At 37.4% G+C, this 22162-nt stretch overlaps 1 protein-coding gene across 1 annotated transcript; it reads left to right on the forward strand.

The window, feature by feature from the left end:
- The first annotated feature begins 1205 nt into the window (after positions 1–1205).
- Positions 1206–21458, forward strand: LOC124965611 (guanylate-binding protein 4-like). The gene is made up of 11 exons (XM_047526668.1): positions 1206–1333; positions 8208–8403; positions 9755–9882; positions 12246–12355; positions 12553–12749; positions 14032–14277; positions 15153–15433; positions 16870–17082; positions 19440–19542; positions 19856–20049; positions 20866–21458. The coding sequence occupies exons 2-11, from the start codon at positions 8214–8216 to the stop codon at positions 21052–21054; spliced, it is 1851 nt and encodes a 616-aa protein (XP_047382624.1). The 5' UTR covers positions 1206–1333; positions 8208–8213; the 3' UTR covers positions 21055–21458.
- Positions 21459–22162: the final 704 nt, after the last annotated feature.

Consider the following 22162-nt stretch of genomic DNA (forward strand, 5'->3'; position numbering starts at 1 on the left):
GATGAAGGTTAGGCTACTGGGACAGAATGGGCAGTTAAAGAAATGGGACACTGAAAACAGAGTTAGAGAAAGGCAAAAATAGACTGAACTGGAGGATTTGCCTTCACTCCCTAATCAGAGCAGGTTTATGTCAGGTCACCAAGGCAGTTTCTCTTTCCCTCAAAGACTACTGAAAACAGAAAAAAGGAGAGAAGAACGGGGTCCAGGGGCAGAACACTTGCTGTTGTAGGGACACACCCTGGTGCTTGCTGTGGAAATGTTGCTCTCTGCTGCTTCATCTGGGTGGTGACTGTTTGAACCTAGTGCTCTGAAAGGTAGTGGAGGGAGGCAGGAGGTGGGTACTGTAGACGTAGGCAAGTTGTCCAAATCACAGTGGCTTAGGGATCCAGCAGCACTGGAGAGAAATCACTGATTCTTCTATGGGTTTAGTCCTTGCAAGAACCAGGCACACATAGTTCGATGCTAGTTTTCTGTGGATCATGCTTTCTCTTATAACAAACAAACCTTGTCTGTCCACCTGTACACCAAAGTATATCACTTTCAATTTGGGGAGATCTTTGACTCTCAAAGAATGGAAAGGAGGATTTGTCATTCCAAAAAATTTATTTCCCTTTTTAGTGGTACTGGGGAGGGCGTGGAGTGAACTCTTTCAAACAGTGAAATCTGGTATTAAGTCACAAGTTTAAAAGTTCTTCCACTTAAAATGAACAATCCCTGACAGGTGGTGCAAATGTGTAAAGGGGAGCTTCTAAGGGTGACCTGGAGAAAGTGCACCTTGTCCACATGCAGACACACTCAGTGGGCATCAGGCCCCACCCACTGACTCTCCCCAAGTGCTTCCTACTGTCTGCAGAAGGCTGTGGGCTTTCCCATCAGGCTCTGTGCAAGTCAGTGGACCTGTTTCCTAGGGAACTCATAATGCCCAGGAATGTGGTAGTACCCTGGAGAGTGTGATGACCCCATCACTGATGTGGTAAGATGCCAGCACCTGACTTAACAGGAGCTTCTTGGGCAGCAGAAAGGTGTGCCGATCAGTGAGAAATGACAGAGCAACTTCAGATTCTGGTCTCCCCCACAACCCTGTGACTCATCTCACAAACTCCATTTCCTGCTTCTTCAGAAACAGTGTGAAACCTCAATGCAGGAACAGAAGTTTACTTTTGATTTCAGTTCGATTCATCTTAACTCCCTCTTTGGGTGGTTGCAATATCCTCTTTTGTTTATGGCTTCTAAGAAGAACAGTTGGTTTTCAGAGGAGCCAGGTGTGGAGGAAAGGCAAGCTGTGAGCAGAGGCAACTGAGAACTTGTCCACTGATTGCAGAGCCCCTGCCAGGTGAGTTAGCTGTGGAACTGGCCACCCATGAACTTGTCCCTCCAATTAAAAATGTCAGCAAAATCTCCAAGGAAAACTCCACTCTGGGTTGCACTGCAGAGTGCAGGAAGAGCCTAGGAGGCCACTGGGAGTGGTCCCATGGCCTTTGTCCCAAAGGGCTCTGTGCTGTGCAGCTCAGCTGATCTCTTTGGTGCAGAAGGGGCAGGCAGGGGAAGGTGTGCCCCTCCTCCTGTTCTCAGTGGTCTCCTGATTTATTCCCTATACCTGTCCTCAATGCAGGTGATGAGAACCTTCACTTTATCTCATTTTCCTGGAGGCCTTACCTTATTCCCTGCTTATTTTCTTCTGAGAACTTGTCATTATCACACTACAGTTCATTAATTTTATTATGTTTCCCCACTAGAATAGAGATCTTCGAGGCAGGAATTTGTATTCATTTAGTACGCTCTCTGGTAATGGATCTCTTGTACAGTATTCAGCATGTGGCAAGTCTCAAAAAGTATTCCTTGAATTAATGAAAGAACCATTTCTTTTGTAATGCCTACACAGTTTTTCTAACCAGTGTTCATCTCTACCACTACTCATTCTGCCTCCACTTGCCCCAAAATGTTAATATTCTCAGGTCTCTGTCTTCAGTGCTTTGCTTTCCTCATACTGTTCTGAAAAATCTCAGGCAATGCTTTCTCCTTCTCTTTACACATTTTTTTTATTGGTGCATTGCAGTTTTACAATTTGGGATTTGTTGTTACATATTTGTACATGCACACAATATAATAATATGATTTGGTCAATTTAACTCCCCAGCACTTCTCCTGACCTTCTGAGTTTGACTTATTTTGCTTAACATAATGGCCTCACATTCTGTTCATGTTCCTGCAAATGACATAGTTCATTTTTCTTTATGACTGAACATAGCTCCAGTGTGCATATATATGCCATTTTCTTTATTCATTATTTGTTGATGGATACCTAGGTTAGTGCCATAGTTTGACTATTGTGAATTGTGCTGCTATAGACATGGGTATACATGTATCACATTAGTATGTTGACTTTAATTCTTCAAAATAAATACCAAGAAGTGGTACAGCTGGATCATATGGTGGTTCCATGCCAAGTCTTTTGAGGAATCTCGATACTGATTTCCACAGCGGTTGTACAAATTTACTGTCCTCACCAACAATGTAAAAGTTTTCCATTCTTTCCAAATCCTCACCAGTATTTATTATTATTTGTATTCATGATGATTGCCATTCTGACTGGTGTTAGATGATATTCCAGTGTAACTTCCATTTGCATTTCCCTAATTGCTAATGATGTTGAACATGTTTTCATGTATTTGTTGGCTATTTGTATTTCTTCTTTTGAGAAGTGTTTGTTTAGTCCATTTGCCCACTTATTAACTGGGTTATTTTTTTTTTAATTTATGTATTCTGGATATTAATCCTCTGTTGAAAGTGTAGCCACAAAGATTTTTCTCTCATTCATAGGTTCTTTCTTCACATGGTTAATTGTTTCCTTTTGTAGGCAGAAGCTTTTAAATTTGATGTCATCCCATTAACTCTTGACCTTATTTCCTGAGCTTTAGGGGTTCAACTGTTAAAATCATTGCTTGTACCTATATGCTGAAGTGTTACCTTATATTTTCTTATAGGAGTTATATAGTTTTTGGTCTAATTCTTAGGTCTTTATGCATTTTCAGTCAATTTTTGTGCAAAAGGAGAGATAAGGGTCTAATTTCATTCTTCTACATATGAATAGTCAGTTATCCCAACATTTGTTTAAAAGCCTTTTTCCCCAATGTATGTTTTTGTCAATTTGTCAAGGATCCTTGTTCATTCCGAATTTTAGTAATTTGAGTTTTCTCCCTCTTTCTCTTTGTTAGTGTGGCTAAGGGTTTATCAATTTTATTTATTTTTTCAAAGAACCAACTATTTATTTTGTTAATTTTTCCAATTGTTTCTTTTGTTTCAATTTCGTTGATTTCGGCTCTGATTTTAACTATTTCCTGTCTTCTACTACTTTTGGTATTGGTCTGCTCTTCTTTTTCTAGCACTTTGAGCTGTAGTGTTAAGTCGTTTATTTGTTGATTTCTACTTCTTTTTTTGAATGCACCCCATGAAATAAATCTTCCTCTAAGTACTGCTTTCATAGTGTCCCAGAGATTTTGATATGATGTGTCTTTGTTCTCGTTTACTTCTAAGAATTTTTTTATTTCCCTCCTGATGTCTTCTGTTATCCATTCATCATATAATAGTGTATTATTTAGTCTCCAGGTATTGGAGAAGTTTCTGTTTTTTATTCTGTCATTTATTTCTAATTTCAATCCATTATGATCTGATAGAGTACAAGGTAGTATCTCTATCTTCTTGTATTTGCTAACAGTAGCTTTGTGGCATAAAATATGGTCTATTTTAGAGAAGGATCCATGTGCTGCTGAGAAGAAAGTGTATTCGTTCTTTGTTGGATGGTATATTCTATATATGTCTGTTAAGTCTAAATTGCTGATTGTGTTGTTGAGATCTATAGTTTCTTTATTCAATTTTTGTTTGGACAATCTATCCAGTGGTGAGAGAGGTGTGTTAAAATCGCCTAGTATGATTGTGTTGTGGTCTATTTGATTTCTGGAATTGAGAAGGATTTGTTTGACGTACGTGGATGAGCCAATGTTCGGGGCATAGATATTTATGATTGTTATGTCTTGCTGATTTATACTTCCCTTAAGCAGCATGTAATGTCCTTCTTTATCCCTTCTGACTAGTTTTGGCTTGAAGTCCACATTATCTGAAATGAGGATGGATACTCCAGCTTTTTTGCTGTGTCCGTGTGCATGATATGTTTTTCCCCATCCTTTCACCTTTAGTCTATGGGTGTCTCTTTCTATGAGATGAGTCTCTTGCAGGCAGCATATTGTTGGATTTTTCTTTTTAATCCAATCTGCCAGTCTGTGTCTTTTGATTGATGAATTCAGGCCATTAACATTCAGGGTTATTATTGTGATATGATTTATATTCCCAGTCAATTGACTCATCTTTGTTTTTGACATGATTTGGTTTCTCCTTTATTTGGCTATTCCTTTAGGCTAGCACCTCCTGTTGCTGAGAAACATCACAACAGACACGAGTGAAATACAAAACATAATTAGAAGCTATTTCGAAAATCTATACTCCAACAAAACAGAAAACCTCGAAGACATCAACAAATTTCTAGAGACATATGAATTACCTAAACTGAACGAGGAGGACATACACAACTTAAATAAACCAATTTCAAGCAATGAAATAGAAGAGGTCATCAAAAGGCTACCAACAAAGAAAAGTCCAGGACCAGATGGGTTCTCAGCCGAGTTCTACAAAACCTTTAAAGAAGAGCTCATTCCAATACTCCTCAAACTATTCCATGAAATAGAAGAGGAGGGAACCCTCCCAAACTCGTTCTATGAAGCCAATATTACCCTGATACCTAAACCAGACAGAGACACATCGAGGAAAGAAAATTTCAGACCAATATCCTTAATGAACATCGATGCAAAAATTCTCAACAAAATTTTAGCAAATCGCATACAAATATATATTAAAAAGATAGTGCACCACGATCAAGTGGGTTTTATCCCAGGGATGCAAGGTTGGTTCAACATTCGGAAATCAATAAATGTCATTCACCATATCAACAGACTTAAAGTTAAGAATCACATGATTATTTCAATAGATGCAGAAAAAACATTCGATAAAATACAGCACCCCTTCATGCTCAAAACACTAGAAAAAATTGGGGTAGTGGGAACATTCCTAAACATTATAAAGACAATCTGCGCTAAGCCCATGGCTAATATCATTCTAAATGGTGAAAAACTGAAAGCGTTCCCCCTAAAATCTGGAACAAGGCAGGGATGCCCTCTTTCACCACTTCTATTCAACATCGTCCTTGAGACTCTAGCCAGAGCAATCAGACAAACCAAAGAAATTAAAGGGATACGAATAGGAAAAGAAGAACTCAAACTATCCCTGTTCGCTGATGACATGATTATATATTTAGAGGAACCTGGAAATTCCACCAGAAAACTTTTAGAACTCATAAGTGAATTCAGTAAAGTAGCAGGTTACAAGATCAATGCTCATAAATCCAATGCATTTTTATACATAAGTGATGAATCTTCAGAAAGAGAAATTAGGAAAACTACCCCATTCACAGTAGCCTCAAAAAAAATAAAATACTTGGGAATCAATCTCACAAAAGAGGTAAAAGACCTCTACAATGAGAACTATAGAACACTAAAGAAAGAAATTCAAGAAAACCTTAGAAGATGGAAAGATCTCCCATGTTCCTGGATAGGCAGAATTAATATTGTCAAAATGGCTATACTACCTAAAGTGCTAAACAGATTCAATGCAATTCCAATTAAAATCCCAATGATGTACCTTGCAGAAATAGAGCAAGCAATTATGAAATTCATCTGGAAGAATAAGAAACCTAGAATAGCTAAAGCAATCCTCAGTACCAAGAGAGAAGCAGGGGGTATTGCAATACCAGATCTTCAACTCTACTACAAAGCAATAGTAACAAAAACGGCATGGTATTGGTACCAAAATAGACAGGTAGATCAATGATACAGAATAGAGGACATGGACACAAACCCAAATAAATACAATTTTCTCAAACTAGATAATGGGCCAAAAATATGCAATGGAGAAAAGATAGCCTCTTCAACAAATGGTGCTGGGAAAACTGGAGAACCATATGCAACAGAATGAAATTAAACCCCTATCTCTCACCCTACACAAAACTCAACTCAAAATGGATCAAGGACCTCGGAATCAGACCAGAGACCCTGCATGTTATAGAAGAAAAAGTAGGTCCAAATCTTCAACTTGTTGACTTAGGATCAGACTTCCTTAACAGGACTCCCATAGCACAAGAAATAAAAGCAAGAATCAATAACTGGGATAGATTCAAACTCAAAAGCTTTCTCTCAGCAAAGGAAACTATCAGAAATGTGAAGAGAGAGCCTACAGAGCGGGAGAATATCTTTGCCAACCATACCTCAGATAGAGCGCTAATTTCCAGAATCTATAAAGAACTCAAAAAACTCTACACCAAGAATACAAATAATCCAATCAACAAATGGGCTAAGGAAATGAACAGACACTTCACAGAAGAAGATGTACAAGTAATCAACAGATATATGAAAAAATGTTCAACATCCCTAGTAATAAGGGAAATGCAAATCAAAACTACCCTAAGATTTCATCTCACCCCAATTAGAATGGCGATTATCAAGAACACAAGCAACAATAGGTTTTGGCGAGGATGTGGGGAAAAAGGAACACTCATACATTGCTGGTGGGGTTGCAAATTAGTGCAGCCACTCTGGAAAGCAGTGTGGAGATTCCTCAGAAAGCTTGGAATGGAAACACCATTTGACCCAGGTATCCCAGTCCTTGGCCTATACCCAAAGTACTTAAAATCAGCATAGTACAGAGATACAGCCACATCAATGTTCATTGCTGCTCAATTCACCATAGCCAGATTGTGGAACCAACCTAGATGCCCTTCAGTTGATGAATGGATAAAGAAACTGTGGCATATATATACAATGGAATATTACTCCGCAATGAAGAATGATAAAATTATGGCATTTGTAGGCAAATGGACGAAATTGGAGAATATCATGCTAAGTGAGATAAGCCAATCTCAAAAAACTAAAGGACGAATGATCTCGCTGATAAGTGGATGAGGACATATAATGGGGGTTGGGAGGGGTTAGCATTAGGTTTAGGGTTAGGTTTAGAGTTAGGCTAAGGAGAGCGGAAGAATGAAGGAAAGAAGGACTGTATAGAGGGAAAAGAGGGATGGGAGGGGGGGAAGGGAAAAAAATAAACATCATTACCCTATGTATACGTAAAAAATAAATAAATTAAAAAAAAAATTGTCAAGGATCAGATGACTATCGGTGTGTGTTTGTTTCTGTATCTCCTAATCTATTCCATTGATCTATGTACCTGTTTTTATGCCAGTAACATGCAGTTTCTGTTACTATAGCTCTGTAGTATAATTTAAAGTCAGGTATTGTGATGCCTCAAGCATTGCTTTTTTTTTTCATTTGTTTACAATTATTTTGACTATTCTGGGTCTTTTACTCTTTAAAAGAATTTTAGGACTTATTTTTCTAGTTATATGAAGAATGTCATTGGTATTTTGATGGATATTGCATTGAATCTGTATATTGCTTTTGATAGTTTGGTCATCTTAGCAATATTATTTTAATTAATTAATCATAATTATTATAATTAATTATTAAGTTTGCTGATTCATGAGTATGGGAGGTCTTTTCATCCATCTTCTGAGGTTTTCCTCAATTTCTTTCTTCAATGTTCTGTAGGTGAAGTCTTTCACCTTCTTGGTTAATTTATTCTAAAGTAGTTTTTATTTTTTTAGGTTCTTGTGAATGAAATTGTTTTCCTGATTTCTTATTCATTGGATTCAGAATAATATATAGGAAATCTATTCATTTTATAACCTGCGACTTTGTCAAATATGTCTAACTCTAGCAATCTGTTGGTGGAGTCCTTTGGATCTTCTAAGTATAAAAACATACTATCTGCAAACAATGATCATTTGACTTCTTCCTTTCCTATTTTTATCCCTTATATTTTCTTCTCTTGTCTGGAAATATTTTTTGAGTCCTTTAATAAAAGATAATATACGTTAGTCTTCTATACCAGACTTGACATGCTAGGTAATGGTTTTTTTTCTACAAAATGTAGAAAGCTAATATAAATATTCCACAAGCAGAGGACTGATATGCATGTGCCTTGAATAGTCATCAGAAATGACTTCAAGATCTTGTGATTCACTGAGTGGTTTTTCTGAGTTATAGGTTTCCATGGCATCTGAGTCTACTATGAAGACCCCCATTTGTTTAGTGGAAAACAGAAATGAGCAGCTGGTGGTGAATTCAAAAGCCTTAAGGATTCTTCACAAGACATGTCAACCTGTGGTGGTGGTGGCCATTGTAGGGATATTTCGTACTGGGAAATCCTACCTGATGAATCATCTTGCAGGACAGAATCATGGTGAGTGTGGTCCTGGGTCAGAGGCCATCACATAGAACCATAAATAGGACACGTTGATCTCACTTTCTCCAGGGTCATATTAAGGAAGAGGCCAATCCTTCCCACTACAGAAAATTTCTAATTCTTGCCAGCAGATTTATAACCTCTAACCTATCCAAAAGTATCTCATGCTTTTCTCCACTAATAAAGAGTTCCCCAAACTTATTAAATATCTGCTTCACTGTTCTTCCTGATCTCATTCACTCTCACCTGCTCAGGAGCTATCCCTACCAGTTGCTCCCTTTCTACCACCTGTATTCTTTTGTCCAAGCTATATATCAATTTGATGGAGCATACAAATACAGTTAATATGTCTTTTTAAAAAAATGGATGGACAGAATGATGCACAGTAGGATTCCTCAATATCCAATATCCAAATTGAGCTATCAGTTCATTTTTTTCTCTATTTCATAGCAAATCATGGACAAATTAGCATGCTGCTCTTACTTAGCCTTTTGTAATATGCAAACTATAACAAAGTACATAAAGCACATGTATACAATATACTTAATAAGTATAAAGTGAACAATTATATTATCACTATCTAGATCAGGAAGTGAAATCTTACCAACTTTCAAAAGTACAAATCATACCCTCACACTCAAAGCTCTTCAATGTTGTGGTGTTCAGGACACACTTCTATTCTTGCTTCTAAATAATGGTTCTATAGTCTATTATGCATTCTTCAAAATAAGTTAGTTTAGCCTCCTTTTAACTTTTATATAAAATGGACTGTCATGTCTGTATTCCTGTGGGTCTTGCTTCCTTTGCTGAACAAGAAGCTTATGAGCATCCTCTGTTTGTCACACATATCTGTTATTTGTTCATTTTTACTACTTTGTGGTATGCTAATTTCTGAGGATGCCACAATTTATTTATCCATTTGTTGTTGATGAGCAGTGGTGTTATTACCAGGTTTTATCTTTAATGAATAAGGTAGTTATAAATATTCTCATATTTGCATCCTGGTGCACAGGTACAAAGACTTCCCTTGTTCAACAGCAAGTTGAACTCAACCTGAAGCCAGAGGACACTGGAGCTCTTCCTGATCAGAAAAAAATACACAGCAATACACAAGAGTTTACAAAAATTCTGTAATGTGAAAAATTTGAGCACTTAAAAGATGAGGTGAATTGGGGACACAGAGTGTTTTTTTGAGAAAGATGACACTTGGATTCCTTATCCTTGTGAAATAGAAGCAAACACTATCCTTGCTCAACACTTTCTGTTCCTACAAATTTAACCAATGTAGCCTCTGGCAGCTTTACCTTTCTGCTGTCACTCTATGTTGCTTTCTCCTCTTCCTTCACAGGCTTCCCTCTGGACTCCACAGTGAGGGCTGTACATAAGGGCATCTGGATGTGGTGTGTGCCCCACCCCACCAAACCAGACCACACCCTGGTCCTCCTGGACACTGAGGGCCTGGGTGATGTGGAAAAGGTGAGGCAGAGAATCCATAGTGCTCTTTACATGTGTCATTCAATTTGTCACCTCAATTCAATATCTGTGACGTATTCCTGTACTTGTAATCCAATTATGAATAATGAGCATAAATTCCATTTCCTCAAACTTCCCTAGCAACCTAAAGTAGCTTGGTTGCTTCAGGGATTTTTCTGTCAAATAACCTGACAAGAACAATTTTAGGAAGGAAACTTTATTTGGGGGCTCATAATTATAGAGGCCTTTGTCCATAATTGCTGGCTCCATTCATCAAGGATCGAGGTAAGGCTGAACATCCTGATAGAAGAGTTTGGCAGAAGGAAGTGGCTCACATGATGATCAGAAAGCAGAAAAAGAGACTCCACTCACCAGATACAAAATATATAATCCATAGGCATGCCCCCAGGGACCCATCTCCTCTAGTTACACCCTACCTGCCTTCAATTACCACTCAGTTAATCCCTTCAGGGGATTGATTCACTGACTGGGTACAGGCTTTCATAACCCAATTTCTCCTCTGAACTTTTTTGCATTGTTTTACACATAAGCTTTTGAGGGACACCTCACATCCATACTGTAATATTGTTAAATTAGGACAGATCTTTATATTTTTAATACTAGAATGTGCAATTTAATTTAAAGAATACATGTCAAACTGCCGAAGTCCAGGGCTCTGTGCCAAGTGCTATGAATATATCAGTAAATAAGATAAGATCTAGAGCCTGGTTGTATAGACAAGAAATATGAAATGAGATCAGTACAAGGAAACAGGTGCAAAAAGTGGGAAACTGATCCAGTCATTAGAGCCAGGAAAAGCTTCCTGAAGAAAGCTATAGCCTCTGGGGTCAATGGGTTTTGTAACTTTAAAAGTAGAGGCCAAGAAAATAGGCTTTTGGTTAAGAATCCATATATGTAATCTTCAGACGAACTTCATCTTTTATTAACTTTGGTTTCCTCTCCTCACAGATTATCATTAAGATTTTGACCCAGGTGTCTGAGCTGTTGACATGAAATATTCACTGACTAAAAGAAGGAGCTAGACCCAACAAAAATATTACAAATGACAAAATTTTTAGGTATTTCAATTACTTGTAATCAATTTTTTCTCCTAATTTATATATTCTCAAACTAATTGAAAGTAGCAGCAGTAGATCTTTGGCTTCAGTACTGCAAATTTGGTGGTGGGGACACCAAGCAGGGAAGGAAAGCATAGACTTAGAAATTCAAAATTTAAAAATTCAGTTTTTCCATTCTCAGTTGTCCTCTCTGTATAACACCAATATGGACTATTGATACACAACATGTTGTAGTTTGCATAAAACCTTTTCTTTATATGTAATGGCAATTCTCAGGAGAAGAAAACATAACAAAACCTAAGCTGATGGCAGCAGAATCACTTTATAACTTGTAATTGGATTTGGGTAGGATCTGGATCTATTTCGAAGCCTTTTAGGTCTTACCAAGGATCTTGTTTCAGGCCTCTTTGCACTCTGGCCTGCACACTCACTGCCTCAGTGAAATTAAAGAATGCTGTACTCTATCAATTTAGACTTGCTGCTGCTGGTCCTTCCACTTGCTTGATCCCTGCATCTCCACAAGTTCAAATCTTTAAAACTCAGTTAGTGACTTCTTCATCTGAATTCCCAGAGAAATTATTCACATTCATGGGCCTCCCCACCCATGCTTTCCTTCCTTCCTTCCTTCCTTTCTTTCTTTCTTTCTTTCTTTCTTTCTTTCTTTCTTTCTTTCTTTCTTTCTTTCTTTCTTTTATTAACTTTGGTTTCCTCTCCTCACAGATTATCATTTGGGCTGTGTTTCATACGGTTATGTGTATCTGCACCTCCATAAAGTGATACTCCTGTGAGCAGGGACTGTCATATGGAACTTTGTATCTATAAAACCAAATGCATGATTTCTATTTCATTTGCTCTTTGGTTACTCAAATGTTACTTAGGAATGTTTTCTTAAGTTCCTGATTTATTACCAATTTTGTTTGCTAAGGAATCATACATTTTTCTAAATGTTCCATAAACATTAAGAAATTTAGATTAAAAAAATAAACAAATGTCAAATAAAGTTTTGTTGGACTTAACTGAAAAGTGCTTGTATCCTTAGTATAGCCATGATTAAGATGAAATGTGTAATGAGCAATTGCCCACTTACGAGACACCTACTATGTTCTAGACATTTTATTAACTATTTTGTGCACATTGGGAATGACCTTCATTTTTCTTCATAGCTAAACAAACTAATATTCTGAGAGGGACTAATATAAATATCAAAAATGAGATTTAAAGAACAACGAATTGAATGAATGAATGAAGACTGAACTCCTAAGCCCCTTGCTCTCATGTGCTTCCTAGGGTGACCCTAAGAATGACTCCTGGACCTTTGCCCTGGCTGTACTTCTCAGCAGCACCCTTGTCTACAACAGCATGGGTACCATCGACCACCAGGCCCTGGAGCAGTTACAGTATCCTTCCAAAAACCAAAAAACCATGTCTCATTGAGTATAAGAGAATGCAACTGAGGCTGTTTCTTCTTTCTTCTAACTTGATTCTCTTCATTGAGTAAGAGTGGACACAGGGAAAAAAAGGGAAGTTTACAAAACTTGTTCCTAAGGGAGATCTGGAAATTGTGGTACATCTCGTTCCTTAGCTAAGATCCCAGCTATGTGACTGAACTCACACAACTAATCAGGGCAAAATCTGACTCCACATCGGATGAAGTAGAGGATTCCACTGAGTTTGTAAGTTTCTTTCCAGACTTTGTTTGGACTGTGCGAGATTTCACGCTGGAACTGAAGTTGAATGGACACCCCCTCACAGAAGATGAGTACCTGGAGAATGCCTTGAAGCTAATTTCAGGTAATAGTGGGGAGAGATTCAATAAGGAAGTGGGATCAACTGAGCCCTGTCCTTCAATGTTCCATATATGTTTATTTGAGACTGGATTAAAGACCTTGCTAATGGTGATTGATGATTGACAGGATGGCACAATTTTCAGTTATTATTTTTTAAAAATATTCAGAGGCTAACATTTAGATTCACTAAGGAAATTAAGGGCTCAATATTGTACCCAATAATTTTAGAACAATCAATACCTTAAAAATTAGTATTATAATCAATGCTACCATTTCTAAGGCTCATATATTTGTTAGTTATTAAGTTTAACTTGCCTTTCTATTTTGAGAAAAAAAATTTATCAAACTAGAAATGAATAAACCTAGAATCACAGGAAATCTAATGACCAAATTTTAAAAATATTTCACTCAATATATCAAAGTAGATAGTTATATACTTCAGAGAAAAGATATTTATATAATAAATGGTTCATGGGAAGGGGGAAAATGAATCATAAATCTGGCAATATTGTCTAACCCATCATTTTACCTTTTTGACAACATCACCTTCTTCATCCCATAGCTTTATTCTGGTATCATGTTACTATTATACATTTATCACATGGATTATATTTAGCAGATAAGTACTACCCATGTTTATTCATTCTTTGATCTTACATCTATTTTGAACTGCTGATTAATGCTGCAGAATATCATTAAGACAAAGTCAAGTCCAAAATAATCTGACATCAAGAAGTTTACAATTTACATTGAAATTCACTTTACTTTGGCATTTTCTGCTAAAGGAATTCTAGATATAATTAGATTGGGGATTTGGGGATTTGATTTTTGAAGCATTTTTCTCCACAGTTCTGGGTATCTTCTGTCCTCCTTGTGTTAATTTTCCCAGCAATATCTTGGCCTTATTTCTAGTATTACTTTACTTAAGAGCCCACATCTCATTTCAAACATTTGACTGCAATATCAGAAAGTCTGAGAATTTTGTGATTAATCAGTCAACTCAAACTTTTAATAAATAATTTATCACCATTATAATGGGGTTAAGGAGACAATTTATAGGTTTCTCCACTGGAGGTGGTTTCCATTACTGTCCTTCAGTACTTCCTTGACTCTCAGCTCTGATAAAAAAAAAAAAAATTGATGTTCAAGTTAACATAACACTGCTTTTTATCATTGAATTAAGAATGTTCAAGGACTTAGTAGCTGCAGTTGGGCAAAGATTCTGAGAAAATTCCTCAATTCCTTTGCCTGCAGACTCGTTTCCTCAATGAGTATTGTTTTTACAGGAGAGAATCAGAAAATCCAAAATTCCAACATGTCTAGAGAGTGTATCAGATATTTCTTTCCAAAACGAAAGTGCTTTGTCTTTGACCGACCTACGAATGACAGAAACCACTTATCCCATATTGATGAAGTTCCACAAAACCAACTGAAAAGGACTTTTGTAGAGCAATCAAAAAACTTCTGTACCTATGTCTACACCAATGCCAAAACCAAGACCCTGAGAGGGGGAATCCTTGTCACTGGAAATCGTGAGTTTCTTTTGTCTGAAAGCAAGTCTTTGAGGTTTAGTATGTATAACAATGCTATGATTCTTTTGTGAGTTTGTCATTAATCCTGTTTGCTTTTGTAAGGAATTTGAAGTAGACATTCATGCCACCCACAGAAATGCATTTTACTTAAAGTGTCCATATCTGAGGACTTGTTGAAGCTTAACAGATGTCACAAAATGAGTATGCTGTGGATACCATCAGAAGTTACTAGTAAGAAGAGACAATCTGCAAACTGATGAAAAGTTCCATAGGATTAAATGTTTTCCAGTGAAAATACACAAGATATTTTATGAATTGAAACTAGTAAGAAAATAACCAGCAGGTCCTGAGTCCCATGTCAGCTCATTGTGTGTTTGAGAAACAAATTTGAAGAGCAACAGTTTCAGGAAGATGTGGTCTATGCAATCCTTCAGTCCCCATGTAGAGATGGACCTGTGCTTGGCTCAAACACTCTATTGCTTTCTGTAAAATTCTGATGATATTTTTTACAAGGAAAATTGCATTTTTATTTTAAATAAGACTCACAAATTATGTAATTTACTTTCTCTAATAAATTCTTTTTCATTTTATTTAAATAGGAAAATATTTTCCTAGGAAAAAGTAAAAACCTTTTGGTTGCAATAAGAAATTGTGTAATGGGGTGAATTTGAAAATGATAAAAGGAATTTGTGGGAAAAACAATGTTATTAAATACTGATTAATTCATAGAAGAGATGAAAAAGGAAGAGCAGAAAGCACAGTAGGAGAAGAAGAAAACATTGATATAGAGAGAGTTTTTGTGAATTTTATAATGTCGATTCTTAAAGCTTGTAAAAAGTATGAATAAGTCTTTCTATGTATTCCATGTCACTCAGGGTTGGGGACTCTGGTGGAAACCTATGTAAACGCCATCAACAAAGGAACCATTCTTTGTTTGGAGGATGCAGTGACCACTCTGGCCCAGTGTGAGAACTCGGCAGCCATGCAGAAGGCAACCCACCACTACAGTGAGCAGATGGCCCAGCGGGTGGAGTTCCCCACAGACACACTCCAGGAGCTGCTGGAGGTGCACGCAGCCTGTGAGAGGGAAGCCATCGCAGTCTTCATGGAGCACTCCTTCAAGGACGATGAGCATGAGTTCCAGAAGAAGCTTGTTGTAATTGTCTTTGTATTTATCCTCCCTGATTCCTCTCCTTCTGGAATGAGACTTAACTCCACCCTTTAGATTCCAGAGTTTGCATCTCTCTCATCATAGAAAGGACCTGGTTTTTTTGTGGGCAACAGGGCTATTCAGGCTACTGTGCATCCTTTCTCTAAAAAATGACACTTACTTTTTATTGCTGCAAAACAAATTATTAAATGATGAGCAGCTTAAAGCAACATGAATGTATTGGCTCACAGTCAGACCTCTGCGCAGGGTGTGTGAGTGCTCTGCTCAATGCACCACACATTGAAACCTAGGAGTCAGATGGCCTTAGCTCTCACCTTGGTGCTCTGGGGAAGCTCTCTTCACCCTCAAGAGAGCAAGGATCCTTCAAATCTTTCTCTAGTCACTCTGATTTCCTCTTCGGCCACAGTCAGAGAAAACTGCTTTTAAAAGGTTTGTGTGATTGGGTGCTGCCCTATAGAGTACTTTCCATTTCTTAAAGTCGACCTGTGCTGTGTAACACATTGAAATCATAGGATTAATATCCTTCATATTCACAGGCTCAGGGACAAGGCAGGGTGTGGACACCAAGGGAGAGAACTCTCAGGGACTGCCTAATGCTGCTGACCAGAGGCACCTTTGCTAGAAGTTTGTCTTTGAGTCTATCTGGGATGACACAACAGTGAAAAAAACTCTTAGGAATCCACTGGATTGTAATTTACAAGTACAAACAAACATTCAAAAATCCATTCCTCTATTCTCACACATTCACACCCTTCCTAAAAGAATTTGTGAAGGGTTCAAAATTCTGTTGAGAATACACTCAACTCATTCCTTGGGGAATCGTTTGCCATGTATGTAATTTCAACCACAGAAACCCACGTTTCTTGACAAATTTACTTCTACTTTAAATTTATCTTTTCATTGTAACTATTAGAGTTTGGGTTCCCATTAATAATACAATAGCTGAATAAATCATCAAGTTTGTCTTCCAACTTCATGGTGTTACAGAGATTGAACTTGACCAGAAGGGAGTTAAGGCAATTTTTGATCTCACAGATAACTGACCAGACCTGTCTGTTAGTGAAACACATCTCCCAACTCCTTTCCATGTCTCAGACCACTCTGAGGCTGTCTGAGTGCTTATTCCAGGAGAACCACATTGGACATGCCTTTTAGCAACATCTCTTTATTTTACTTCATTTGACTTCATTTGACTTTAAAATTCTATTTATTCTAATTAGTTGTACATGACAGTAGAATGCATTTATGCATTTTGATAACTCATACATAAATTGAGTATAATTTCTCATTTTTCTGATTGTACTTATTGTAGGATCACATGGGTCATGCAGTCATATATGTATATGAAATAATAATATCTGCTTTACCCTGCTATCCTTCCTAATCCCATACAATCACTTTTATTTGTATTTCCCTTCCAGGACACTATAGAGAGAAAGAAGGAAGCTCTCTTGCTGCAGAATGAAGAGGACTCTAAAGAATACTACCAGTATCACCTGAATCTGCTTTTAGAGCCTATAATGCTAAGTGAATCAAGAGGAGCATTCTCTGTTCCTGGAGGCCATAGTTCCTACTTACATGCAAGGAAGATGGTGGAAGAGTGCTACAACCGAAAGTATGGGAAAGGAGTGAAGGTGAGGAGTAAGAAGTCATAGGGTCTGCGTTGCTCCTGAAACTCTAATGTCACAGCACCATTTGTGAAACAAAGAGAGAGAATGGCAATATGTTGACATTTGTATCATTTTATATCACCTGTTAAATGCTCTTAAATAAACTGAAAATAGTTCTTCTTAGAGAGGAGTTAGAACCAGAAATTTAGGTGAAATCAGCCTTTTCTTTTATTTATCCAAAAGGATAGTTTTTTGTGTTAAGTAGAAGATACAATGAAAAGGAAAAAAACTTTGTTCTCATGAAATGTATCATTCTTGAAATGGGAAAAATAGCATTCAGTTGGATATGGTGTATTAATGCGGTATGCTAATAGTAACTGGATGTGCTGATAGTAACAATGAGGATGATGATGAGCCCTTGTTAACAAGACATTGAACCTTCACTTCCCAAGTCAGGTACTGGTTCAGGTGATTTTGTTGCAATACCAATTTAATTCTCAGAATAAAATAAACTAGGTACTACTGTCTTCCACATTTATGGAGTAAAGAAACGTAGTGCATAGAGGATCTAATAAGTGGCATAAGATCATACAGTGAGCCAGTGACAGACCTCACAGGGCAGCCTTCAGAAACTCAGAATTCTGTTCTTCTTTGGGAGTCCTCCTGCTGTTCTCCTTGATGGCTGCACCAATTCACATTCCCCCAGCAGTTCTACAAGGTTCCCTTTTCTCCACCTCCTCAGCAACATCTGTTGTACTTTGACTCATTGATTATAGTCATCCTCACAGATATTCTGTCATCTCCTTGAGTTTTTCATTTGTGTTTCACTGGTATTAGTGATGCTGAACACTTTTACAAATATCTGTTTGACATTTGAATTTCTTCTTTGGATAGAATGTGTATTTAGCTCCTCTCCACATTTTTTAATCAGGTTTTATGTGTGTGTGTGCGTGTGTGTGCATAATGTATATATACTGTTGAGTTGTAGAATATTCTAATATACTTTGGGATTAATCCATTAGGAAGTATATAGTTTGCACATATTTTCTCCCATTCTATACTTGTATTTTTTATTTTGTTGATAGTTTCTGGGATGAGAAGAAACTTTAGTTTGATGCAGTCCCACTTATTTACTTTTGATTCATTGCCTATGTCGTTGGTTTTAAATCGAAGAAATCACTGAGAAGGCAAATGTCAAAGGATTTCCCCCCTAAGTTTTGTCCTACGATTTATAGTTTTAGGACTTACGTTTAAAACTTTGATCACATTAGTTCATTTTCATATAAGGTGTAAGATATAGGTCTGATTTCATTCTTTCTTGGCTCTCTAGTCTGTTCCTCTTGTCTTTGTGTCTGTTTTTATGCCAGTACAATGCAGTCGTGATTACTAACTAATACAACTAGGTATATCATCCATGTGACAGAATATTACTTAGTCATTAAAAAATAAAGGCGTGCCAATGATGAAAACATAGATTACCCTAAGAATAATACACTAAATAAAATGAACCAAAATCAGGAAGACAATTGTTGAATGTTTAATGTTCAGTGCTACCACAAAAGCCAACCAACCAAACAAAACGGGCAAAAAGTCATCCAGCTCATATTAACACAGAGTTAGAATAGTATTGTTGATAAGCAGGACCTGAGAGTGGGAGGGGACTTACTGGTCAAATACTGGTCAAATATGTAAATATGCAGCTATAGATGAGTGAGTGATAGACACCTGATGTACAAGTGTGACTGTAGTTGAAATAATCTATTCTGTACCTTAATGTGACTTAGTAGACCTTGTTATTCTCATGTCTACAGAAAATGTAACTGATGTGACCAACATGAAAATTGTCTTAATTGTAAGAACCATTTAACAATGTAGATATACCAAAACACCATGTTATTGACCTTCAATGTATACAAGTTTTATATGTCAATCTCACAAATCTGAAAAGAAACTCAGAAGACAGCCACGCAATGTTTTCTGGTACAGGGGGTTGGTGGTACAAGTCAAAGAATCTGTAGATTCAACCATGAGAAGGGCTAGAACAGATCCAGGCATAACAAAACTGATGTGCAAATACCATAAACACAGAGGGGTTATGTGTTTATAGAACTGCTCCTACATTCTACTGGAGTGGGTGGTGGGCAGCATTCTTTGGAGAGGAGGCTGGGGAGCTAGGAGGAGGCTGCTACAGAGGGTTTGCATGTCCCACCAAACAGCATACATAGACTTTGGTTGTGTCCACAGAAGAAAAAAACAATATGGGGTCCTAAGAAGGATTCAAAATTTAGAGTTAGTTTTCTTGCCTGTTGAATAACGCCCTTCTCATCTGAAGAACAGATCTTGGATGCCTACAGTGATTTTGCTCCTTCTTGATTTCCCAGGCAAAGGAGGTCCTTCAGAGCTTTCTGAAGTCACAGTCTGACTTAGAAATATCCATTCTGCAGTCAGACAAAGCACTCATTGATGGAATAAAGGCCATAGCAGGTACAGGGGAGGTCACAATTCTCAGAAGGTGGGGAGGTTCCTATAACTTTGACTGACTGGATATGAAAACATTCCTGAAACCAGAAGATTCTTCTTTCTGTGGATCACATGCTCTACTAAAACTGAGAGCATTAGTGGAGTCCAGTAAATGGGTTTTCCATCACATTTGCAAACACACTCTAGATATCATTGCTAATGCATGAATTGAGAGATTTCCCTCTACCCTTTTCTGGAATCAGTTTGTTGTGTGAACCAAGTAGTCTAGAGCACAATTCTGTTGTTTCTTCTCTCTTCTAAAACCTTTGTGGAGCAGCTGAGAGAGCCAAGAAGGAGGCAGCCGAGAAGGAACAGGAGCTGCTAAGACAGCAGCAGAAAGAGCAGCAAGAAAGGATGGAGGCCCAAAAGAGAAGCTTCCAGGAAAACATTGTGCAGCTTAAGGAGAAGATGGAGAGAGAGAGAGAGAACATTCTGAGAGAGCAGGAAAGGGTTCTGGAGCACAAGCTAAAGGTGAGTGTTATAGGGCCTGGCAGTCCCTACAGACAATGCCAGTTTCCTCAGAATGGGAAAGAGCAAAATGTTAAGTACAGACAGCATTCCAAAGGGAAACTCAAAAAGTAAATGTCTCACTGACACTGACACCTCAAGTGCACCTGAATTCTAATAAAACCTATAAATCTATGAGAGTCCATAAGGTATTGATAGACTTTGTGCAGTGATAGACTACAGTTGATACAAATAATGTCCCCCAGGTTGGTGGATTGTTCTTTGAGATTATGTTCCCCATATGAGTGGATTCTGGCACAACCATCAAAGAGACCAGAAACAGATCCATTTGGTCTGATGTATCACATTGGGTCTGATATAAATTAAGGACAATGAAAGATCAGAAATCGCTCCCCTTTCTTCCGTGTCTTCCTGATTCATCTATATAAGTAGACTCAAACAAACCTGTGTCACAAACAGGAGGTTGATAACCAATGTTTTCCACAAGGTCAGCATTTTCTATTACTTATTAGTGGATTGCGGCCATGCCACCTGGTTGGAAGTGAGAATCAATCAGAATTCAACCTGCATTCTCCCCCACACAGCATTCTTTGTATTGGAATAAAATTCCTGTCCACTTCCAGTAAGTGGTGAGGAAATCTCACAAGTGTGTAAGCCCTGGGTACTCCCACTCTTCAGGTCAAAGGTCTGGAAATATCAAGGAACGTTCTAAGGTGGTAGAGAAGTAGACAGTCAGCTCAACTGCTGAACTTGTTAAATACACAACTCTTGTAGTTAATACCTGGGAATTCTCAAAAGTGGACTCTTCCTCTTTTATAGGTCCAAGAAGAACTGCTTATGGAGGGATTTAAAGAGAAATCTGAGAAGTTAAATAAAGAGATAAATCGACTAAAAGAAGAGATTGAAACATCTAAAAAGAAAACACCATCGATATTGTCACAGATCCTCGATACAGCCGGCACTGTTTTCCTTGCAGTGCTCCCTGGGGCTGCACACCAGTCAGTGTAGGGACGGAAGTAATCAGTGATATTATTGAACAGCCTGGGGACCTCTGATAGGAAATTATACAATGGGGCATCTTTTTTTTTTTTAATAGCATCATACTATGGCTCCTTTTTAAACTGTTTGTGTGTATTGGTTTTATTCAAGATAAGTTTAAAACTGAAAAGCTGTATCAAAGAATATGAGAGAAACAATTCTTATTGAATTAAAGAAATGAGAACCAACTAAAAAAATCTGAAATGATTTCTAGAAAAGACTCAAGTCAAGCAAGTAGATATCAATGTGAAGAAAACAGTTTCAATTCATGTTTTAGTCATAAAGATTATTTAAGCCATAATGAGCTCTCATGGGAATTGACCAACAACAACATTAAGCAGAAAGAAACACAAGAAAAAATTGAACTTTACTAATAAAAACCTGTGCTAAATAAAACTGTGAAGCACATAGTTTTTCCTTCTTAATGGGTAGCAAAGAACAGTTTTAATAATACACATAAAAATAAAAATGCACATACCTCTGATCTAGCAATTCCACAAAGGTATTTCTATATCTCTTTACCCCATTAAAAATGATATGTGCAGTGGTTTACTTATTTCAGGATCATGATAATTACCAAAGACTGGATGCAACTTCAAGTCCCTCTGTTGGACACTGATAAGGTAAATCTGATGATGTTATAACCTACCTGTGGAAAATAATAAATAAACTAGTGTACATGTCACAATACGAGGGGATCTGTATAGTTGAGGTGAAAAATGAGAAAATGAGTAACTTTACAATGTATGTTCTTCCATGCCTTTAACATTTTGTATGAATGTGTTACATTCAAACAAATATGAATACAATCAGTAAAATTACAAATGAAATAATATGTGGCTGAGAAAATGCCAGGACAGGAAGAAAGTGTTTAATACTACTAGAAATAGCAAAAGTCAGCTCAGTAGAAAAGTCTGCTCCTGAGAACAGGGAACTGGAGAGCACAAGACATTCTGATTTTTGTTTTTAATTATGGCCTCTCAATAAACCCTTAAACATCTCTTCCCCAGTACATGTTCAGATAGAAGTCTCCTGAGTTGTTGACTTGAATGGTCCCCAAATTGTGCCCCACATAAAT

The sequence above is a fragment of the Sciurus carolinensis genome, chromosome 1 (genome assembly GCF_902686445.1).
Source record: "Sciurus carolinensis chromosome 1, mSciCar1.2, whole genome shotgun sequence".
Lineage (NCBI taxonomy): Eukaryota > Metazoa > Chordata > Mammalia > Rodentia > Sciuridae > Sciurus > Sciurus carolinensis.

Coding starts and splice junctions, on each gene's coding strand:
- LOC124965611 (XM_047526668.1), top strand. CDS start 8,214: ATGGCATCTGAGTCTACTATGAAGACCCCCATTTGTTTAGTGGAAAAC. Junction 8,404..9,754: donor TCTTGCAGGACAGAATCATG/GTGAGTGTGGTC, acceptor CTTCCTTCACAG/GCTTCCCTCTGGACTCCACA. Junction 12,750..14,031: donor TGCCTTGAAGCTAATTTCAG/GTAATAGTGGGG, acceptor TTGTTTTTACAG/GAGAGAATCAGAAAATCCAA.